Source organism: Atta cephalotes (genome assembly GCF_000143395.1).
Source record: "Atta cephalotes unplaced genomic scaffold scaffold00068, whole genome shotgun sequence".
Classification (NCBI taxonomy): domain Eukaryota; kingdom Metazoa; phylum Arthropoda; class Insecta; order Hymenoptera; family Formicidae; genus Atta; species Atta cephalotes.
In genome coordinates, this window is record NW_012130132.1 from 367,151 (window position 1) to 390,843 (window position 23,693).

General features: G+C 32.5%; 2 protein-coding genes across 2 annotated transcripts; one reads left to right on the forward strand and one right to left on the reverse strand.

Annotated features, from left to right (window-relative positions):
• The first annotated feature begins 10,868 nt into the window (after positions 1-10,868).
• On the forward strand, positions 10,869-17,571 carry LOC105623939 (bromodomain-containing protein DDB_G0270170). Its single transcript, XM_012205308.1, is given in 3 exon segments — positions 10,869-12,082; positions 12,084-12,130; positions 17,348-17,571. Coding segments are annotated over 3 exon segments (1,485 nt in total).
• Positions 17,572-18,392: 821 nt separating this feature from the next.
• LOC105623940 (digestive organ expansion factor homolog) lies at positions 18,393-20,732 on the reverse strand. Its single transcript, XM_012205310.1, has one exon. It carries the CDS (start codon positions 20,730-20,732, stop codon positions 18,393-18,395), a length of 2,340 nt encoding a protein of 779 aa, XP_012060700.1.
• Between the last annotated feature and the right edge of the window lie 2,961 nt (positions 20,733-23,693).

Genomic DNA, 23,693 nt, shown 5'->3' on the forward strand with positions numbered 1-23,693 from the left:
GGCACATCCCGGAGTCACTTCAAATACGACTGTGCCACAATCTTGTCAAATACATGGAAAAAAACACGATGGTGACATCTCAACTCTTACCGTTCTATCATATTTCTGTCCGCTCGAATAACGCCATCAAGTGCCATCGTCGAATTTTGATATTTTTTATCACAGCGCGTCCACGTCCACGCAACATGGCGTCATTCCTTCGAGCAGTGATTCTCAACCTGGGACTTATAGAGTTGTCGGGACGCAATAAAAGAGCAACTAGTATAATCTCAGTGCAACGTGCAATTTTGATGTAAGCTTTCAAAAATTCCTCCGTTTGTTTGCATAAAAATACTGCTCTTCCTATTTTTATGAAAATAAAAATATAACGATGTTTTTCATATCTATATATGTGCAGCATCGAAAATTTTTATCCATATTTCTGCTAAATTTTAGCATAAGAATTATTTAAAATAACATTCCTGGTAAAAATTTTTTATATAAAAACATATATAAATATGCTCATATACATATAATATCTTATATAAACATAATATATAATCTGCGAATGCCTTTGTAACATATTAAGTGTAGTAAAAAGAAATCCATTATTTTTCCATTCAATTTCATGCAAAAATAATGGATTTCTTTTTACTACACCTAATATGTTATTTTATTATGATCTCAGTGATCACATTATATTTTTTTCCTGACTGTTGTAACTATTGTGACGTGAATGTGACTATTTGCTATGGCAGTAAAATTAAAATTTTCTGTTTATTGGTATAAGAAAAACAAATTTTACAAAAGAAGAATATATGGATATTACATATTTTATATATAATTGTACATATACATATATTATGTGTTCATATTTACATTTTTTATGTAGAAAAATTTCCACCGAGTACGCAAAATGTAGAATTTGCGTACTTGATGGCAAAATTTACTTACAAAAGAAATATTTATTCAATTAAAAAAATTATATTTAAATATTATTTTTTTAAATCGAATAAATATAATAATTTATTTTTTGTAAGCAAATAGTCTCACATTGATACTATAACAAATATTTATTCAAATTTCGTAATTTTTTTTTTTATGTAGAATTTAAAAATACAGAATTAATTTACTATTTATTATTTATATCAGTTCTTTTTCTATAAAAAATTAAGAGATATGCTCCAAAATAATAAAATAAAATAAAATAAAATAAGAGATAAATAATAATAAGCAAATGCAATGTAAAATGGGAAATCCATTATTGGAACCTAATATTGCTTTCTATTTGATGACACAAGTGTAGTCATTCTGTCCGTGTTACTCATTGAATGGCAAGAATGATACACATATGTATCGACTGTGTCATCAAATGAAAGCATCCATTAGCATCATCATGGGCGTGCAATATAAGCAGCGTATTAGCATTTCATGAATATCCAATATTGGTAACACATTGGCAGACCCATGAATTGCCAATATTGATGATGGCAACACATTGGCATTCAATGAGCAACCACTATTGGAATTGCAGGTATCTTCATCAATATCCAATATTAATAACGCATTGTAATATGACGAAATGTCAATATTGGCAGCGCATTGGCAATCCCATGAATAACCGATGTTGGCAGCGGCTTGACAGCTTCATAAAGTGATAATATTGGCTTCTTCTTTCACTAGCGAATATTAGCAACTTCAAATTATCAATATTGGCATATAATGTAGCATAGTGGCCAACTCCAACTCAGAGATACAGCAGTTAAATACAGCGGTTAAATATAGTAGTATTCCTGAATGAATCTATTAATGTTTTTTTGTTTTTACTAGATTTTTTTAATATAAAAGAAATCACAAAGACTTTTTTACAAATTAGACAAAAAATCGACTATAATGCAAATATAGCTTTGTAGTTCGTTCACTGCGAATACCGTTTTTCTGTATATATGTAACCATTAATCAGACCGCTCGCGCCGTTACGAAAATATACACAGGAAGCAGCGAATGATGTTCACGCGGTCGCGGCATAAATTTCGATCGCACATTTCCATTTTTATGATCCAACATGTCGTTAAAAAGTATCGATAAAATCGCCGGACGTTTATTGATGTATCAAACTAACGAGTTCCATTTTATATATTTTGTCGATAGTTTATTTCATATTCATTATTTGCCAATTAGAGAAAAAAATTATGTAAATTTCAATTAGAGAATGACATTAAACAAGACATATTCAAGATATGACACATTATGCCACTACAGTGTGCAATTTTTACGAAAGCAATATTATTGTACCTAAACTTTATCTTATAAAAGAAATTAATTATTGTTATTTTTCATATTTGGCTATTTTTAGAAAAAAGATTTTTAGTAAAAAGATTTATATTAGGTGTGGGAAAAAGTTCGTGGCGTTTTTCCCGTTAGATGGTATTAAAAAAACGCCACGAACTTTTTCCCATATCTAATAGATTTATCAAATAAGGATTGAAAGAGTTAAAATTTAGACTACACTGTAATCATAAAAATAAAATACAATTGGATATTAAAGAGGCATCTCACTTGGCGCTCACACACACGTGAATATCATTTGTCCTCGTTTAATATTTGATAAACAACAAGGATGAAATGATTCCAAGAACATTGTGAACGCCAAGTAGAACGCAGCAATTGCTAGTCATGCAAAGAAATAATTTCAAGTTGTAGAAAAATGGAGTCGCATAATCGATGTGGCCAAGAGAACAAATAACGATCTAAGCGAAAAAAAAACTCACAACCTACAATAAATCACATATTTTTAGGCCAATGTGAATCTCTCGAAATTCTCAGTTACTCTATTACGAAACGTAAAAATGCCAAAACGATCGATCTATTTGCAACCTACGGATAATCTTTATCGGAGAACTCGACACGATCTTGAATTTCTCTGCAATTATTGGGACCGATTGCTCACGCCGAATCAAAGCTACGATATACGTCTTCCAGAATTGTTGCGCGCTAATCATTTAATGAGACATCTATCCTCTTTGCCTCTGCCGTCAAATCAAGGGTTGCGAGTCAATGTAAGCTTTACTGTTCTCGACGATGGCAATCACTTGGAACCGGAGAGAACCTATCAAGTGTAATTCATATTCTTTCCCTCTCTCTTGGAGACTTGTCTCTTAATAAGGATTACTTTTTCATTTTACATCTTGAAAATTATATGTCAATACAAAGTACTTTACAAGGTCTGGACTTATAGTTCCGAAATACAATAGGTGTAAACCTTAAGTCTTAAGAAATTGACATATCAATCATACTAACCATATAGTCCAGTATTAATTCTTTCCACCACATTCGACTATGATTAATTAATTTTTTAAGGCTTACTATATCTATTCTGTTTTGAGACAGAAAACATTCTATCTTTTTGAGAGTTTCTTTCGAATGTACTTTTTTGTCTCTCTCTAAATATGCAATTTATAGTTTCTTCTCTACTTCAATAAAGTTATTATTTTTCTTATATTTTTTGTTCTCATTGAAAGTGGAATAAAGACAATATTTTAATGTAACAAATTAATGTAATGTAACAATTTACATTAATTATATTAGGTAATTATATTAATCTTAAGAAGAGACAATTCTTCGTTTATGACTTTCCTTTTAAATTATTACTCAGCAGTTTAATAATATAAATTATTAGTAATGCCAGGGATAACATAACACCTCATTATACACAATCTCGTAACGGATTTCATCGATCGTTGTGCAACGCAGCCAGACATAACGTTTTACTTAGAAATTATATAAGGCAGATCAATGAAAATTATGCAGCGATTGAGAGGGAATTGATGAGGGCCAGAATATTAGCACCTCTCATCGAATGCGACAGATTTGCGGGATGTCCGAATGCGTTTTATAATCAGGTTCGATCGCACTTTTATATAATCTATTCTAGAAGAAATAAAAATTTCTTCTAGAATAATAATTTTCTACAATAAAATCTAGATCATGTCGATGTGTTCATTTTGATTTTTGATATACAGCATGCGGCGACGTGTAATTGGAATAAATGTTCTACCGGAAATCGAACATGTTCCGAGAGAATTTCTCCAAAGTTACAAGAACGCTTCGTCAATCCACGGGAAAGAAACAATTGTCAAGCTTGCATATTTTCTGGACACGAATGCTGCATTGCTGACAGAATGAACATTTACGATTGCTCGCGAAATCAGCAATCAACAAAACAGGAAGAAAAATCGCCCGAAGTAATAACATAGAACATTATTATTTAATTAATCATTATCTTTTAATTAATTATATTCTAAAAATAGTAATAGCTGTGTAAAATTACATATGACATTTATATTACATATGACATTTTAAATTTTTACATTGCAAGAGAAAAATATTTGATATTTGTAACTATAATTGATAAAATAATGATGCCGCTTCATTTTTATAGTTGTTATTTCATAATGTTAATAATGATTATATTTATGCATAGTTTTACATACAAAAAATAAATAGTTGGCATAATGATTATAATAAATTTATAGTTATCTTTTCGATGCTAACTACATATATTTTTTTATATATAAAATTATAATTGTTTTTACTAACATTTTTATAATAATAACTATAATAATAACTATAAAAATAAAGCTTTTAATTATATTATGCTATTTTACTATGCAATTATATTCACAAATATCAAAATACTTTTCTTCCAGTGTAATATTATTTCGTAATTCCATATAATATCATTCGTTATTATATTAATGGTCTCCAACAAAAGTCATATTACAATTTGTCATATAGTGCTAATTATTTACTTGCAAAACGATGCAATTAATGATTTTTTTTAGAAGCTTAATGACTCACCGAGAACTGTCAAGGAACATTCTCCGCAAACTTCCGCCTTCAACGCGACAGTCCAGAAGCTGCAATTAAACAATAATGTGCGTTAATCCGTGTAATTAGATATCTTAAAAGTTATTTCCCTGATGGTACAGTACACTTTTATATAAGTGCAGCTTCGACGAATGAAAGAGTTACTTAAGAATGGATCACTGTAGGTATTCATAAGCTTGCATAACTTCTACTATGGTTATAGTAACAAATTGATATTAGCGTGTGTTATCAATAGCAAACTAAAATTATAATTTCGATCCAATTGCCATTTAGTAATGTAACATCATTGAACTTTAGAAGGTTCTAAAGTTCGGTTTTCCGAAAAAATAAGTATCTACTGCACTTTGGTGTACATTTGTGCGCTGTACTATCGATGTTTTTTTCAACAAATATCATCAACAATGTATTATCATACATTATATATGAAATCGAAAAGAATTTTGTTAAAGTATCTAAAAATTTAATTAGACATAGGTCTGAAAATAATTTTGTTGGACTAATTAAAATAATTATGACGCTATATAATTAGGACGCTTAAACATGAGCAATGCTGCAAAAAGTTTTGGCATTCTAATAATCAGCTTGGACATTCTATATCATTATTCTGATTTGATCTGATAGAATTATTTTTAAATCTATATTTAACTAAATTTTTAGCTACTTTAGCAAACCGTTTTTTTCTGCGTAAATTGCGAGTTACAAATCGGCGTATATTTCTACAATTTCTATGATTTGAAGTTAATTCGATTTAGTAACATCGGATTATTTATTTATCGCATATTTGATTGTCACATTTGTAAATAACGCTATATACTATTTTTGAGGAACATCTAATTTTGCAGATATTTCTCAGATAAATATTGAGTAAAATAGTAAACTGTGACCTGTTGACAGAAATATTAACAATCCTAAAATAGCGATGGGCATGAAGTAGAACAATCGATTCGTAAAATGTAGTCGTGTCTACTGTTATTTTAACTTCAAAATACAGCAAGCTTTTCTAATTGTAGAACATATCAATATTCTGACAGATATGCATATTCGTATGATGTGTCGAAATAAAATACCGCTTTCATTTCATGTAAAATAAATGTTTACGATTCGTGTCACAATATTTGTATTATTTTGCGTTTGAATGAGTAAATTTACGGCATAGTGACTCTTTTATTTGTTTATTTGAAAATTCCGCCTTGATAGCGACTTTTAAGTTTTGCTATAAAATATCAATTGATTCTGCATTCCAAAGTACGAAATAAAAAAAAATATGAAATTATTCCTATCACGCAATAACTTCGGTTCGTAACGGTAACATCCGGTGGATCTAACATTACCCAGACTTTACAGAACTACGCTGGAACTTCACTGGCTCAAAACAATAACGGAACGATAAAGCAGCGTAGCTCGAAAGAATCGATGGAAGCATGCCAGGATGTCAGTAAAATCAACGACGCGGTGAAGACTTCTGATTCAGCTGAATCGAGACCTGTCAAGCCCGTTATGATAAATAACAGCGATAAACGATCGATCGATCCGGTCAGCTGTCAGGAAAATGTCCTGTTGCAAACCACCGAGTCAGGAATCGTAACTGATCAAAACGTGGCTGAACAAGGACGTAGCAACAAACATAAACTCGACGTTTTGGAAGATCGAGCGATAGCGGTCGATCTAGAAGCTGGCAGTCAGCAGAGTCGGCCGAGATTGATCGAAAGGATCAAACCGCATGTCAAGGATACATCAACGACATTCAAGCCAGACGAGAAGATTGTTAGGAGTAGAATCAGGAACAGCAAGATGCCAACGGAAGGAAAACCGTTCTGGAAAAGGCATGTATCTATGCCGAAATACGCGAGTTTTCTGAGAATGTTTCACAAGGAGGAGACAGATAATCAACTTAGCGGTAATTCCTCGTCTCAAAGGAATGAAAGGGAAAAATCGCAATATCGAAGGGGACTTTCTGCAGAAAGGTATAATCTTAGATAAAATTTAATGCAGCGGAAAAAGAAAGGAAAAATTAAAGAAGTTCCAAGGATTGAAAAGATTATTTTTAGCTGATTTTCTCTTTGATTATTGAATTCGAAACTTTAAGTCTTTTAAATTAAAAAACCGTGAAGAAATTTGTAAAACTGTTAGCGTGTATAATGATACAATAATACTCGCAAAGAACATATCATACAGCAGAACATACACAGAAACTATGGAGCATCGAGTAGTTTACTGCTCAATGCGATTGATTCGCGATCTGTATATCTAGTAGATTTAATCCTACCTGCGTCCACATATGTGATTTTTCGCGTTAAGAAACTGATTCCATTTGGTGAGATCTTTAATTACCAGTGCTGTTCAGATTTGACGTTAAACTTGTAGATTCCATATATCAATGAATATATATATATATATACATATATACATATATATATATATATATATATATGTATATATGTATATATATATAAAAACTATGCGTTTCGCGCGTTTCCTCTGTGTCCAGATCCATTCTTGGAATGCCAACGTTTCGTGAACCTTGCAGTCCACTTCATCAGAGCAAGGAGCTGATTAGACTCCTTGCCCTAATAAAGTGGATTGCAAGGTTCACGAAACGTTGGCATTCCAAGAATGGATCTGGACGGAGGAAACCCGCGAAATGCATAATCTTTATATAGAAAGCACCCGTGGAAGTCTCAAGAATATTATATATATATATATATATCTCCTGGAGATTGGATATTAGGCTAACAATCTAATGCCAAAAAATAGATTAACATTTCATCTAATTCAATTTCATCATTTCTTCAAATTAATATGCCATTCAGAAACTGACACTTTGAAACAAGCTTATAATTTGTATACATACGAATCATCTTATTTATTGGCGTTGTGCCAAGTCAACTGTTGGAAGATTACCAAGTAGGACCTACGTTTCATGAGGTTTTCGTAACAATTTATTATTATCTATATATAGCACAATAATGCTGTAATATTGTTAGATTGATCTGTACTATATGTATATGTACTATATGTAATTATGTGATTGAGAAATTTTAAGCAGTTCGAGACAGAGAACATTAAATAATTATGACTTAGAAACAGTATGAATGGATAACTAATTTTTGTTTGGAAATTATAAAATCAAATATTACTTTAAACTTTAAAATGCAATTTTTATGAGAACAATGTATTTTACAATAATGACCAACAGTATCTAATTAAATTTTACCATTTCTCAATTGAGAAATTCAATATAATTGAAATGAAGTATTTTTACTTGAATATGAACAGATTATCTTTCAAATTATTTAGAAAGATATTTCTTTTAAATATCATCCTGATAATACAGGATTTATAAAAGTATTTTATTTCTTTCCTTTCCCTTTTTTTTCTATCTCATTACATAAAACATTCTTTCGAATTTTTGAAATATTTTGTCTTAATCTTATGAATAATCTTATGAATAATTATAAGTAATCTATTGATCATAGGAGATTTCTTTGATTTTGTATTTTCAGTTCAAACACTGATCGGGAAAATCGAACGAATCCGCGAATCGAAAGAAGAACGCCGACCCCGAGGAGCACAGTACACACAACATACAATTCTATAATTCACTCGGCCACTGATCCGACTTTAGATTCTAGCGGTCTCACGATACAGCTTTTGAGGTATTTATAGTCCGCTTATTTATTTATATTCGTTTTTTAAATACTTTTTATTTCCCTTCCAAGATATATAAAAATATCTCTCAAGAATTGTTAACGACAATGGAGTTTGAATGGATAATAAGGATACAAGATATGGTTTCAATGATACGTTTATGTACTTAATACGAAATTAAAATCGATGAAAATATAATGTTTTCTAATAATTCATAATAAAAGTAAAATTAAGATTCTTGGCTAGGATTTACTGCAGTCATATTGGATTTTGACGTCAGAAGTTACAAAAATACACAAAGAGAAAATTCTTGCAAACTACATTAAATAAGACAATATTTACAATCTATAAAATAGATTCGTAAATATACTGAAAACTTGCTTTGTGTGATCAATAAATAATTATATATTTGGAATTGAATTATATATTTAAAAAATAATACTGAATTATATCAACATCTGTCGAATTAAGATAAACATAATTTTACTTAATTCTGAAAAATAGTGTTTTCAGTATATTTTACAAGAGTATTCTATCAAATGCAAATACTGTCTTATCGAGAAATATTTCTATTTTAATATATTTTACAAGAATTTTCATATTTTTATTTACGTGTTTTCTCACTTCTGATGTCATCAATATAGATATCCGTGTTAAATGACCAGAAGTCTAATTATTTTTTTGTAAACGACTTTTAAAAATCTCATTTAGGATAATTATTATACTTATACAGGTTAGCCGTTTTGTTATACGCTCCCACATTGATGCCAGCGTTAAATTCGTTAATCGCGCAGCAGAATCAACAAACGCCCGTGTCGACGTCCTCTGCTTTCGAAGGATCCAATGATCTACTAATACAAATCTTTCGTCTACTCAACGAGCAACAATCCATTCCCAATTTGCCGTTCGTATCGATCGGATCCGAGAGACCTTCCACAGCTTTAACCGTGGAAACGAATGGCGAAAATTCGCGAACACTTTCCATGAAGGAAGAAGAGAATACCTCGATCACTTTGGAAAAATCTGACCCTGTTTCGGAGCAAAAATCTATCTCCACCGGAAAGAGCAGTTGGAAATCAAATAATCGCATACAAAACGAAAAAACAAAAAATGGCAATTGACGTCGCTGTTGACTGATTTTGGCGTGAGATTGAACAGGAACATTTTCACGGCGGAGGACTTCCGGAAATTTGAGGAATTTTTAAAAGTCGAGAAGAAGCGTCCGGAAGAAGTCCGATCTCTATCCATGAAAAGCAAAAACGAGATCGTTATGAAGGAGTACTTTCGAAATTGGCTGTATCGGTTGCTGCGACAACTCAACTCGACGAGCAGTAATCTGTCTATGAACATCGAAGAGAGAGGATGCCTTGAAGGATCTTCAAGGACCACAGAATCTTCCTTAGAAGAGATAGGACAGCGTAATAGAGACTGCTTGATGTCCGAATTGCTGAACTCCTCGAGAGACGATGTTAATACCTTTTCGGAGCGTGAAGAAGAGGATTCCGACGATCAGAAATCGTTCACTTCCGTTAGCAGCACGAACTCCTCGAGATCGCTGCACGACTTTAAGCACGACGACGCGATTGTCGCGGACGAAGAAGAAAAATTGCCGCGAAATGAAAATTCTCAAGATTAATAATAAATTTTTATTAACGAGTACTTACAATAAAAAGATGGACTAATAAAATCGATATAGTTTCGTCGATGAAATGAAATGATGTTCTGTTTTGCAGTGATAGATCGCTCGTAAAAGAATCTCTCGTAAGTCACTCGGAAACTGTCGGACTGTTGTCAAGATTTGGTGTAAGCTTGGGCCATGTGGCAGGTACGCGAAGACGCTTGCGCGAGCTGTCGAACACGTGGTGAACTCCGCAAAGCCGAGCTTTCCCGCGGCGCGTCGCTCGCCGAGAGCTTGCAGTCGCGCGTGTTATCGCTACCAGGACGCTTCCCCTCGATCAGTGTCCGAACGTCTCTCTTCCGTATTTACCATTCTTATGTATGGCTGCTTGAAGCAACAAACGATCAAGCGATTAACACGAGCCAGGCTCGAAAAGAACGTTAAAATAAATGATAGATAACAAACTCGTTTCCTTTATTTAACTACGAATGGCAGTTGATAAAAACCGCCGAAAATCGTCGAAAACTATCGCTTTTGCTGTATGCAAATAATTCTCCAGAGAACTGTACAGAAAAATTTCGAGAGGATCAGCCTCACGATGAACAGCGAAGAGAAGATATCTTCTTCCGCGATGCGCGCGAGAACACAGAGTCATGATTGAGAAAACCGAATTGATCCGAGTTGATCTCAGATTTTCACGTTGAGACATCCCGAAAATCACACGTGAGTCGAGATGAGCAGAGAGGACAGCAGCGGCGAGGGAAGATCGCAGGACGCTTTCTCGTCGGATTCTCCGGTGGATGTACCGGCGAAGGATCCGAACGCGGAGATCTACGAGAATCGTGGATCTAAGAAGATCATCCGCGTGCTCACCGTGATGGCCTATCTGTTCTCAGTGAGTTTCGTGGCTATTCTGTTGAGTGCTTATTACATATTCCTGTGGGAACCACCGAATCCGAGATTCATACAACGAGAACGTTTACGGATGGATCCGCAGATGCAGTTCCTAATCGCGCCGCCCTCGGAGGAGACGAAGAAGGATAGCAACTTTCTCCTGCAGAACGAAGGCAATCCCATGTACAAACCTCTTCTCATGGGTCGTATGGCGCATCACATGTACAATGTCGATGATTTCCAAGATAAAATAAAGCTTGAAAAAAAACTAGAATTAAACGCGGCATTGTTGAAGCTGAGACACTCGCTCGTGGATACCCTGCGCGCTCAAACGCGACATTCGTCACAAGAGACGACGAAGTCCAGCGGATTCAACAATTCGTTCGCGGAAAAAGTGCTTAACTCGACAGTTAGTCCTGCAGAGAAGACGATCTCGGTAAATCGACACGGTAAATCCGCGAGTGAAAATATATCCGAAGAAAAGACTTATAATGATCTGCCTGTAGAATTCGCGGATTCTGTAAGTACTCTGAACGTTGAAAGCACATCTTCCACATCGAAGTTCTTGACTATTCCCGAAATTAAAACGAAGCAGAGACTCGATAGAGATTCTATCAATGTCAATCCAATTATCGATAAAAAGAATCAATATAACAAAAAGAGTCTCGGTGCCATTGAATCGTACGTTATACGCGAATTCAGTAACGTGACGAGAAATAGCGAGATTATCAATGGCAGCGATCGACGCGTTTTCGAAGACGAATCTTCCAAAATGACCCAAGATTTTCTGAAGACCGATAGAAAAGAACCAATGAAAGAAAACGAAACTGACAATCGCCGGTTGATTAACAACAATCGAGAAAATAATTCAAATAATGTACAAACGAGCATTATATTGGAGAGATACGTGAATGATAGTATTAGAAACTCCCAGGAAAATTACTCTTCGAACGACCAGATCAGACAAATCGCGCGTGACAAAGTATCGATCGACACATCATCTCGCGACTCAGGACTTATCGACGATCCGGGATTCCATCAGACGTCGAATGACCATCGTAAAATCACGGCTACGCATCGCGAGAATGAGAAATTCCGAAGGTGAGAGAATTCGCGCTGATCTGCCAAGCCTCTCTTAGAGGCGCTGAGATAAACAGAGCCGCGCGAAACGTGACTGTGTGATTATACAATGAATATATGATTATACAATGAGCGTTACGTCATTTTCGGTTTCCTTACCCTGAATCGTAATGTTTCCTATAAATCCACAAAGCAGGCAACTCCGTTTTTAGTAATAGCATATTTTTAATAACAAAATAATACGACCGTATAATTCTAAATTAAATTAATAAGTAGAATATGAAATAAATAAAAGTTTAAATAATTATTGAATTCGTGTTTCTGTTAGCTTTGAAACTCGAAATAAATGATTATTGATGCTTTTGCATCTGCTGGAACATCTGTTGTAGTTTATGCTCTCGTCAAAGTCTGTTGTTCATTCGAATATAAATAAATATGCGAAGCATTTGGTTGTTCATTGTTTGAAATTTCTGAATTTACATTAAATTAATTTATCTCTACTGAATATTTCTTCGAATCTATTTGATATTATTTTATGTTCTCATTACAAATGTAAATTATATATCTTATATTTATATTTTTAATAATTTATATTTGTATTTATAATATTTTTTAAAGATACTTTTTATTTGAGAAATAGAGATTTTACTAAAATATATCAAAAACCAAAAAGTAATTTTCCTTCTTGACTGGAAAAAAAAGATTGTTAACAGACATGACAGATGAAGAGCAATGATTAAAGCCTTAGAAATAAATCGATGGATTGGTATACGATGATTATCCGCACTGTCACTGAGTAATAAGCGAAACAGGGTCAGCTCGATCTATTATATGGCTTCTTCAATGTTACATCATATTCAAGATCCGATAACTCATGAATATATTATAATTAATTATTAGATGATATTGCAGTAAATAAATCTCTGCTTACGAAAAAACTATAAAATAAAAAATTCTCAATTTTGGGAATAATTTATCGTATAAAGCGTTAATCATAAGATAAAAATAATTAATCCTAAAATGCTATCGGTACGTAAATTTTACGTACAAGTGAACAAAGTAATTAAGCATTAAGCTATGTCTCCACTGGTAGGAGATTCAATTTGTTATTATTAAAAAGTGGAATAAACAAAGCTTTTAAAAATTTTATTCGTTATATGTCAGTTTAAATCTCCTAGTAGCTCATTATTATAATATAAAATCTCATTATTATAATAGAGAAAATGATAAATGAATTTTTAAGCAGTTTAGTATTATTATTTTGTGTTATTATATATTTCATTTAAATATGGAAATACACACAATTAGACATACTTCATCGTTTTAAGATTGAATTAATGCTTATTCCTTCTTTCCTTTTAAGTTAATATATTTCATTTTTATAAAAGAGATAATAAATATTCTCATTAAAATTATAAAAACTTGTATAATAAACATTGTTGTATAACATTAATTAAGAGTGGCCTACTTCCTTGTACTTAAAATACCGATAGCAATACCTCTCAATAACGATAGCATTCTAATGTTAATACAAATTTCAAACTAGAAAAATTTTACACTATAAAATATTAATAAGAAACTATCATTGATGAATCGTATATACACAAAAAAAATAGATAATGTATTTGACACTAAAAATAAACAAAATGTCTTATAAGTTAAATCTTTAAAGTATAAATACAGATTTAAGAAAAAAACGAAAATATCGGGCGTTTAATTCTAAAAGCTCGAAGGATCCCTCTTCGTGATATTTCACAGAGTAAAATATTTCTTAGAGTATTTGTGTCAAAGACTTTACATAATTTAACGGATACTCGGCCATAATTTCTCAGAATCTGTAGCTGTTTTCCAGGTTCGCGCCTGTTTTCTTAATTGTATGAAACTTACACCAAGGGAATCGAATAATGCACCTTGTTTGCTGAAGAAAAGCTCAAGGGGCTGCGTTGTGACGTTCTATTAAAACAAAGGCGCGCCACCTTTTATGGGATAAGTAAAACGACAAAGTTACGTCGATCCATTCTCAAAACGAAATTGCTTAGTAGTTCAGGCAGCTCTCCAGTCTTTATTCAGCTCTCGTTAATTTAATTCCATTTTCGAGACTGTGCTATATCTCATCGATAAAATATTCTGTTCATCTTTTCTCTAATTTTTTTTCCATATATTTACGAAACAGCTCTTTTAAATTGAGTAAACTTTAGGAAGACGATTCTTTTTCAATGTAAATTACGCGAATTTTCTGCAATTTATTTTAGAAGAATCATCTTTCCAAAATAAAATGTTGCATGCTTTTACGTTATTTTCTACGACAAAAAAATGAATTACATCTGTAATCCATTTTTTAAACTTTTAATTATAAACTTGTATCTATTGCGCATTTAGAGAAAAATATGCTAACAGGTGTAGAAGGACAATGAATATAAATGGATTTAATTTGCGAAATATTTGAGGTTTTTTTTTCAAATTAAATACATTTATATATTATTATTCCACTATTTATATAAAATCATCTATAACAATATAATTTTCTTTTACGCGTCAAAAAATATTTTTGTATTCTTTTTTTATTTTCTTTAGTTGTTTCTTATAGATTTGTGAATTTTGAATTTAAACTCCAGTGAGTAAAAAATTTTCAAATAATAATAGTACTTGTTCAAATTATATAAAATATAAATAGAGAGAATACAAAACTTTAAAAAAAATGACTATAGTCTGCTCTCGAAAGTTTTATGTGAGTCAAATTTTTGAAATCCTTCTTAAGATATCTGATTAATTTTCTATACACTTATAAGAAAACTGCGAATCTTTTTTGTTTCATTATTTAGGAAACGCGAAAAATATTTAAAAATCTTATAAATATGCAAAAATTATTCAAATATATTTTTACATATATTTTTACATATATTTTATGCAAAAATTATTCAAATATATTTTCACATATATTTTTTGGAAAAATTGTTTGAAAATTATTATTACTAAAATCATTTTAAATGGAGATCTTCGCAGCCTCATAAGTTTATCAGCCTCTGGCTAGCGTGAGAAGCAAAAGCTTCTCTCTGGGCTGATCAAGGTTCCGGAGTTTGCGCACTGGGTGCTGCTTCCCGGTGCACCTATCCGAGGTGGGTGTGCTTTTTTTCCGTATTCGCGACGTACGGGGCGAGATACGGCCATCCACGAAAGCCGGCACACAGAAATAGCCAGCGATAAAACGCGCGTGTTTAGTCCCGTGATGAAAACGAAAGAGCCAAAAGCTCGGCTTATCGATCTCGAACGCGTGAGTCAATCCTTCTCCGCACAATCTCGAACTTGCGAGAGCGAGGCACGCCCTGTCGCGTCTGCGAAATACGTCTCTCACTCGCGATGTGATTGAACAGTATAATTCGAACAAGAGTACCTTTAATTATAAATGGAATCTGCGAAGGCGCAAGGACAAATCGAGCATCCCGGAAGCATGTGATGCTGCTGGAAATAAACGCGCGAATGTTTTAACGTCGAGGTATGCTTACTTGGAAATATAGTGTAAAAAAGAACTGTCAAAAATTATTTAAGAGCGTAATTATAATTATATTGACTAGTTATGCGGCATCGTTGAAATATTTACTAAAAAATATTCAATCAAAAATGTCATTCCTAAGAATTTATTTCTAAAAATATTTTAGAATTAAAATTTATCCACCGCTTTTTGCAAAAATAAATTCATCCAAATTAATAGGCAGTTACGATAGATGGTTAATAACTTAAAAATGCTGTACGACAATTTTTTTCGAAAAAATATTTGCGACTCTTACACAAACTATTCCGCGATCAACATTACGAACGTTTGCTTTTCAGCCAAGAGAAAAAGCCTGCACTTATACGATTTCTTTCGAGTTCTTCTCGTCGAGGTCCATCCGTGGGATGATCGTCTCATCGATTGAGACGTGAATTTTCACGGAGTCAAGGATGCAATTGCCACGAAAAATGAGCGCTCACAATGTGATGGCGAGCATCGGTCGCACCCTGGGTAATCGCGAGAGCAAACCGCCGGCATCTAATGAGATCCGTTTCGCTGGGGACGAACGAAAAGATAAGCTCTATGAACCGAAACACAAGCAGAAGCTGGTACGAGTATTAACAGTGGTCGCGTATGTCATATTTGTCAGCATGGCTGCTATACTGCTCTCCTTGTATTACACCTTCGTCTGGAATCCTAAGGATCAGGCAGTTAGAAGGATGAGAATCGACAAGCAGGAGTGTTCAAAGACTCCTTCCCTCGACTCCCTCACGACTCCACCAATCTCAAACGGTAAAGGCGTTGTCATTGCAACGCGAACCTTCGTTGAGAATTTCATGCTGATACATTAAAAATCATATAGAATTATAATTCTACACTTTATTCTACGAAGAATCTAAAAATCTAGCTATAGATACAGATCTAGAAATAATTTTGTTGAACTATCAAAATTATTATATACAGAACAATCACAATACTCAAATATGAGCAATGCTGTAAAAGATTTCGACATGATAGCAACCAGTTTGAGTGTCCTACAAAATTATTTTGATAATTTAACATTTATTTTCTGATTTATATTCAGCTAATTTTTAAATACTTTAATAAAACTGTTTTTTCCGTGTAATTGGGGCACATTTCGATGAGAAGACATTTTTCAATAAAAAATTAATTTTGAAAACTCCAGAAGCCTTGAGAAGTTTTATATAATAATATAAATTTATATAAAACGTACAAGTTTTATACAATAGAAATATAATATTTTGAAAAACTCTGTACACTATAAATTTCATGTGTGAAAATATAAATGCCTCGTGAAATATTAATCTTACAAAATTAGCATAAAACATAAAGAAATATCCTATACTATTAAAATAAAAAAAAATTACGTTGTAATATCAATAGAAATAAAAAATTTGTCTTGCGAGTATATTACATTTTATAAAATGTTTGAAAAAATTAAACATAAATTAATTTCTGTAAACAACATCTTATACGACGTCGATCGCGTATATATGATAATACTAACTATAGAAATCAATGTCTTAAAACGGTCTAGCTGATTCTTAAATGCTTGTATGAATCTATGTAATTTCTGTAACGTATTACAAATACTTTGTATGTAGTTAGTGTGGTGTGTGTGTGTGTGTGTGTGTGTGTGTGTGTGTGTGTGTGTGTGTGTGTGTGTGTGTGTGTGTGTGTGTGTGTTGCAATTATATTTGCAATTTAATGATCTTCTTTTTTCACAGAAACGCAGATCGAAAGGATGACAGCGAGATCTACGACGGTAGAAAATAAACAATTGGAACAAATTGATTTATCGATCACTCAACAACAAAAAAGTTTCTCGGAAGTCTTCACGGAAATTGCGGACGTCAGGGAGACATCCGTAGAGCTCACATCAATATCGACAACAGGAAATTATAATAATTTCACTAGCATTACGAGCGAAGATGATGAGAGTGTTACATAAACGAACGTATGATCAGACTTTTCACATCTCGTGTCGAAAGTAATAAAGTGCAAGGAAACCGAACTAGTAATCGCTAATAGAGTACCAATATCTATTAGTACATTTAGAGAAGCAATTCTCTTTTAGTTCTTTATGGACAGAAAACGTTAGAAATCATATTGATCTGAATTTGCCAAATGAGAACCTAATAGAGACTAGGAACTACTCACTGAGACAAATATAGAAACTAAATACATTGAAATAATTTAAGTATCTAATTATCTATAGAATTACGTGAATGACACTATTGCGAAGATACGATAGAAGAAATTAACAATAAGTAATGGAATTACAGAGAAAATTGTATATGTATATTCCATCGCAGACTTTATCTCTTCTATAAATTCAAATAAATCAAACAAATTTTGTATTCATTGTATAATAAAACGATTAAATTACAAGTGTAATTTTTCTTGAAGGATCATTTGTTTAGATTCTTTTCATCAAGTTTCTTCATTATATTGATAGTTAAAAAACTATCAAAATATTTTTGTAATTATTAATATTGGAAAGAGAAGTATATGCAATGATAAAATAGAAATACGTTATAATTCTAACGTATTTTTTATCGTGATTAACATTTACTCGATGTTTTTATGTAAGTTTTTTATGATTATTAATAAAGCTCCTATTATTGAAATAATTATTTTACATTTTATTTCTAAAATAATTACTTTATTAACAGTGACAGCACAGTTGTATAAAATTACGCGTTTGTAATTATTAAATTACTTATAATTATCTCTTCGCATATATATACAAATATAGAAAGTTAATTCAAGTCAACATTTAATCGTGTGTACTTTAGATTCTGATTCTATCATTTTAGTGGCTCTACTCTGACCCACTATTTGGGCGAGAGTTATAGCGTCAAATTTGTTATAAATAACGGTTACAGACATATTGTACTCTGTGCCGGAACGTGGATTTTGATACAGATTATCCATCAGATTACATATTTCGCTGTAGAAATGTGGATAAGTAGGCAACTGGTAAAATATAAGGTGACGGATACCCTTTATCCTCGTTCTGCGCCAGAAATGCCAGCGTTCTGTATAGAGGAGAAAATGTGCGTCGCTGTGAAAGAACATATCCCTCGCTCGGGCGACCTTTCGATCCTGGGTATACTCGCTGATCATCGTGAAACTCATCTTCTCCTTCATCATGCGATTGCGCAGATATACGAAGTCGAAGTAGCACGGCACATAGATTAATGTGTGATTGTATATAGGATCCGTGTATCGCGGCAATATCTCTTTCAGGAAGAAATCCAGTCTGCTATCAATAGCTTGACAAAGATCGGAAGCGTCGAATCTGTAGAAGATCTGTGGAACTTTGATAATTACGTCATGAATCGAGCCTAGTTCCAATGCATTCAGTACTTTCACTTGGCCGGCGTAGTTAAAGCATTTCCTAATCAGCATCGTGTTTATATATGGTGTTTCGATACTGGAGAAGATCAGTGTCTGTCTGTAATACTTTGTCCAGCCATTCACGCACCAACTTCTGAGACGAGAGTAATCGATATCATGAGATTTTTTGGGTTGTAGATGCATGTAATCCAAAACTTGATACAGATGATCCCAGTTTTGCATGAGAACCGTGTCAATTTGATCCATGATTAGCAACTCTATAGATGACAAGAAATCGTAGTCTCTCACCGTTTCGCCTTCTGCACCTACTACTCTCCTGAGACCCAACGGCGAACCGATTATAATGTCGGAAGAATAGAAATTCGTATACAACTTGAGAGTTTTTTTGGTAAGCGCCATGCCTATCTTAAACTTGTCGTCGATATTTCCTTGCAAGGTCAGTTCGTAATCTATTGGTTTAGGATTCTTCTTGGGCATCGCTAATTCGTTTCCAGTAAAATCTTCCATGAATCGCAGCTTGTTGATGACAGAACCGCCTTTGTCTTCTCCAAACAAAATCGAAATAAACATCTCGACTATCTTCAAACAAGAATGTTTGAATGGCACTATTATAAGTACTTTGGGTCTAACTAAACCCTGATCCTTGTACTCATCTGGAACTTCTCCCATGCCACTACGATTGGCCTTTGCTAATTTTGCATTATGATGCAGTATTTTTGTTCGGGTCTTCAGAACATGATTAATTACATGCAGGCAATAAACGAATCGTATTTCATCGGCATTAGAAAATGTTCTTCCAGGATAATGCAAGTCTTGATAATTATTTATCACCGAAAACAATTCCCTTTGAAGAGAAGTCAAAGGTGAATTTTTTTCTACAGCATCCTTTATGTTATTATAATTAGTTTTAATCAAATTATTTTGAATCTGTGATTTTACATGCAATTTGTTCCAGTTGACGTTCTCAATCAGAATAGGAAGCTTACCATAATTTGTATATTGTTTCTCTTCATCATCCAAAAGCTTTTTTACTTTTACTACTTTGTTGTTTGAATCAACAGCTGGTTTTGGAATATGACATATTAGATTCCCTAATGTAGGCCATAATAATGTCGTGGTCTCTATAATCTGTGGCGTTGCAGAGACTGCTTTATACAGTTCATCATCCATATCATTACGTAAATGCAAAGAGAATGGATCTCTCAAATGGCCAATGTCTTCTTGAGTAGTCTCAACATCTTCATAATCATCTTCTTTTATCCTGAATAAAATCTCTTCATCCTGATCAGAAGATTCTTCATTTGCTTCAGATTCTTCATTCTTTTCTTCAATGTTTTTCTTTTTCATGCTCTTAATTTTTTTCATTTTTTCCTTCGAGTCTGTTTCATTTTTATTCTGTGTATCAGAATCTTCGTTTTCACTTTCCGAACTTGTCACAATTGGCTTCCTTAATTTTTCTACTAAATTTGTGTGCTTATAACCAGATAATTTAGATATATAAAGCATCCAAGGATCAACTTCTTCTTCTTCAGAACTGTCAGTACTTTCCTCTAATCGTTGACGTATTTTCTCCTCTTCCATTATTCGCCTGCGAGCTTCAATTTCTTCATTCTTTGCATCACGTTCTTTAATATAAGATGCTTTCCTTAAATCGAATTTTTCTTTTTTTGGTTTTGGTCGCTTTTCATAGCGTTCATCGATTTTTCTCTTTTTATAATGAAATGATCGCTTTTGTTTCATCGGAGCCATTGAAATAATGTAATTCTGATTTTATCTGTATGGATTATATGTATTGCTAGAAAAAAAAAACATAAATACATATACAATTAATCAAATTTAAAAGTTTCTAATAATACAATTTATATTTATTTCTTTATTGCAAAATTTTATTTTTAATAAATATACTGTTACTTCAGCTGGCAACATGTGATAAGAAATAGGTAGCATAATAATTAATCTAAGTAAAGTTTTCATTCATATTCAATTTATTCGTATTGTTTGAGTTTCTAGCATACTAGTACAACTTGTGTTTATTTTATTGTAAAATTTTATTTTCAATAAATATACTGTTAACTTCATATTTTAGATAATAACATGCGTTAAGAATAATATGATAATCAATTTAACCTGACATAACTTTTCATATACACATTCAATTATTGATAAAAAAATAATTAAATTTGTAGCATATCAATTTAAACAAATCCAATTTTCAGTAAACCTACCTTAGAACTCGCTCAAACTTAATTAATTAATCATTCTGTTTCCAACAGTTAATTACATACTTTTGTATGCAATAATCTCACGTGCACATAACCTGGTTCCGACTTCCTTATAGATAATCGGATTCTGTCCTGAAAATTTAGTTCAGTCGCGAACCACATCTATTTTCAACAATATGATTTTATCGATAGTGTCAGAAAATGTAGTCACGTAGTTCTCAAACTCAGGTTTCTCTCTGGCGGTACAAACACAGACACTAGCAAACTAAAGGTGTCAGTACTGCATTACGCAGATGCACCAATAACTTGCGTAATCATTTATCCCGAGAAAAATGAACCAATCATGCCAAAGCAAAAAGGAAATGCGCGCGCATTGATGCGCGATTACATTCATGCGAATATGCATTAGTCGCCATTTTGAAAATGTGGAATACGTTAGAAAGAAACAGAGAACAGAGAATAAAATTTCGATCTATTTAAGAAAGAAATTAGAAATTAGAAATTATATATTGTGGATACACATTATGTTGAAATTCTTATTTCTCTATTCCTTTTATTGTGCGGAGCTCATTCATTTCCACGGCGTTCGCAATGCTGTGAATGCTATAATTGTCCTTGTTGTTTATCAGATGTTTAACAAGGATATGAAATGATGCTTACAAGCGCTGCAAACGTCAAGTGAAATGTACTCTAGATGCGCCAATTACAAAACTAAACCGATGCCAGATGAATTCTTGCATTATTTTTTTTTGAATAAAAATATTAATATCTTTACAAAAGATTTAATAATAATACTGTGTATTACGTTAATTTCCAATTGTTCTTATTTCATCTTATTTAAAAAAAAATTCGTTTGAACATTATATCGTAAGAATTACCCTAATATTCATTCATATCTATTAATTCACGTTATTGTCGTTTTCGAAAGATATCAAAACAATCACAATTTTAATTAATTAAGGCAATTAAGAAATTTCGCTGAAAAGAATCATAAAAACTCACCATCGAAACAGCGTTCTGTTCACCGTTGCGCCAAAAATATTCGACTTTCTGGAACAATTTCAAGGTTGCACGAAAACTGCATCCTTTTTTAACAAACGTAACAAACGTTTCGACGTAACATCGGCACTTTACACTTCAATTCGAACACAACGCGGGTGCGGAACTAAGTATAAACGCCATTTCGTTGATACGATTCGCGAGTCGTGATCAACGACATTCGAACGACGGTAAGGTGCCTTTTCAGTTTTCATGCTGACGCTCATTTTCGGCGTTAAAATAAGTCACTTGATAGAAATTGACGAATATCAAGCCTCAATTTTGATCATGTGACGATGAAAATTTATTTTGACGATGAAAATGAGCATCGAGCGTCAGCGTCAGCACGAAAAGGCACCTGTACGCGCGCGAACTTCACGGAAATGATCGTTGAGAGGAAACCGGAAAGGATATGATTTTGGCACAATGACGACAAGATCATATCTAGCGCGGCTAAATTCAAATCGAATCGTATTAGCAACGAACTTAAATAAAATTATATTTTTGATACGATTTAAAAAAAATAGTCGAATTGAATTGAAAAGAAAATTATTTCTGTAAATCTAACTTTTGAAAAAAGATTGATTAAAAATTTTTGAGGGGTTTTTTGTACTTGCATGTAAATGTCGAATGCAAAAGATATACTTCCTTTAACAAATCTTAAGTCTCAAAAGAATTAAGATAAATAAGAAAAATGATAAACCAATAAATAAAAATAAAAATGAAATAATAAAATAATATGATAATAACAATAATAATAATAATATAATAAAGAATAATAATATATAAAGAAAAATGATAAATTGAGAAAAATAGATTACAAAAACTGTAAAGGCGATACTTGATTTGAAAAATTAGAATTAATAAATATATTATATTAATATTAAATTAATTAATTATATTAATATTAATATTAAATGCAAACCAAATTTTGAAGAAACTTTTTAATCCATGTTCTGCGTGTACAATAAAATAATGATTGGTTTAATTAACAGTGATTAGAATTAATTTCACTCAGTTAAACCTTCTGTGGTCGGTTGAAATTATATTAACTATTATAATTCTAAGTATATATAGGACACGTACAATCTAAAAAGAGACAGAAGATCAGCTAAATTGGAGTCAATCAACGTGTTGGCGAAACTTGCATTTGACTTGATACATCGGCGCATAACAATTATCTACCTCGTAATTATCTCTGGCAAATTCAATTCTGCGGCGTTTAAGTTTCACGGATGAATTCATCGTCACAAGACGGTGGGCTTTCCGGTAGCAGAAAACGAAAGAGGAAGAGAAAGAGAGAAAAAGAGAAGGAAGAGAGAGAGAGAGAGAGAGAGAGAGAGAGAAAGAAAAGAAACGAAACTAACTTCTACTAGTAAACGGAAAGTTAGTTTACGTAAGTAAGTCGGCGGACTTACTTTTGTATAACTAATTAATTTAGTTCCACTAC

Excerpts from the sequence above, each read along its gene's own strand:
- LOC105623940 (XM_012205310.1), bottom strand. The coding sequence starts at position 20,732 with ATGGCTCCGATGAAACAAAAGCGATCATTTCATTATAAAAAGAGAAAA.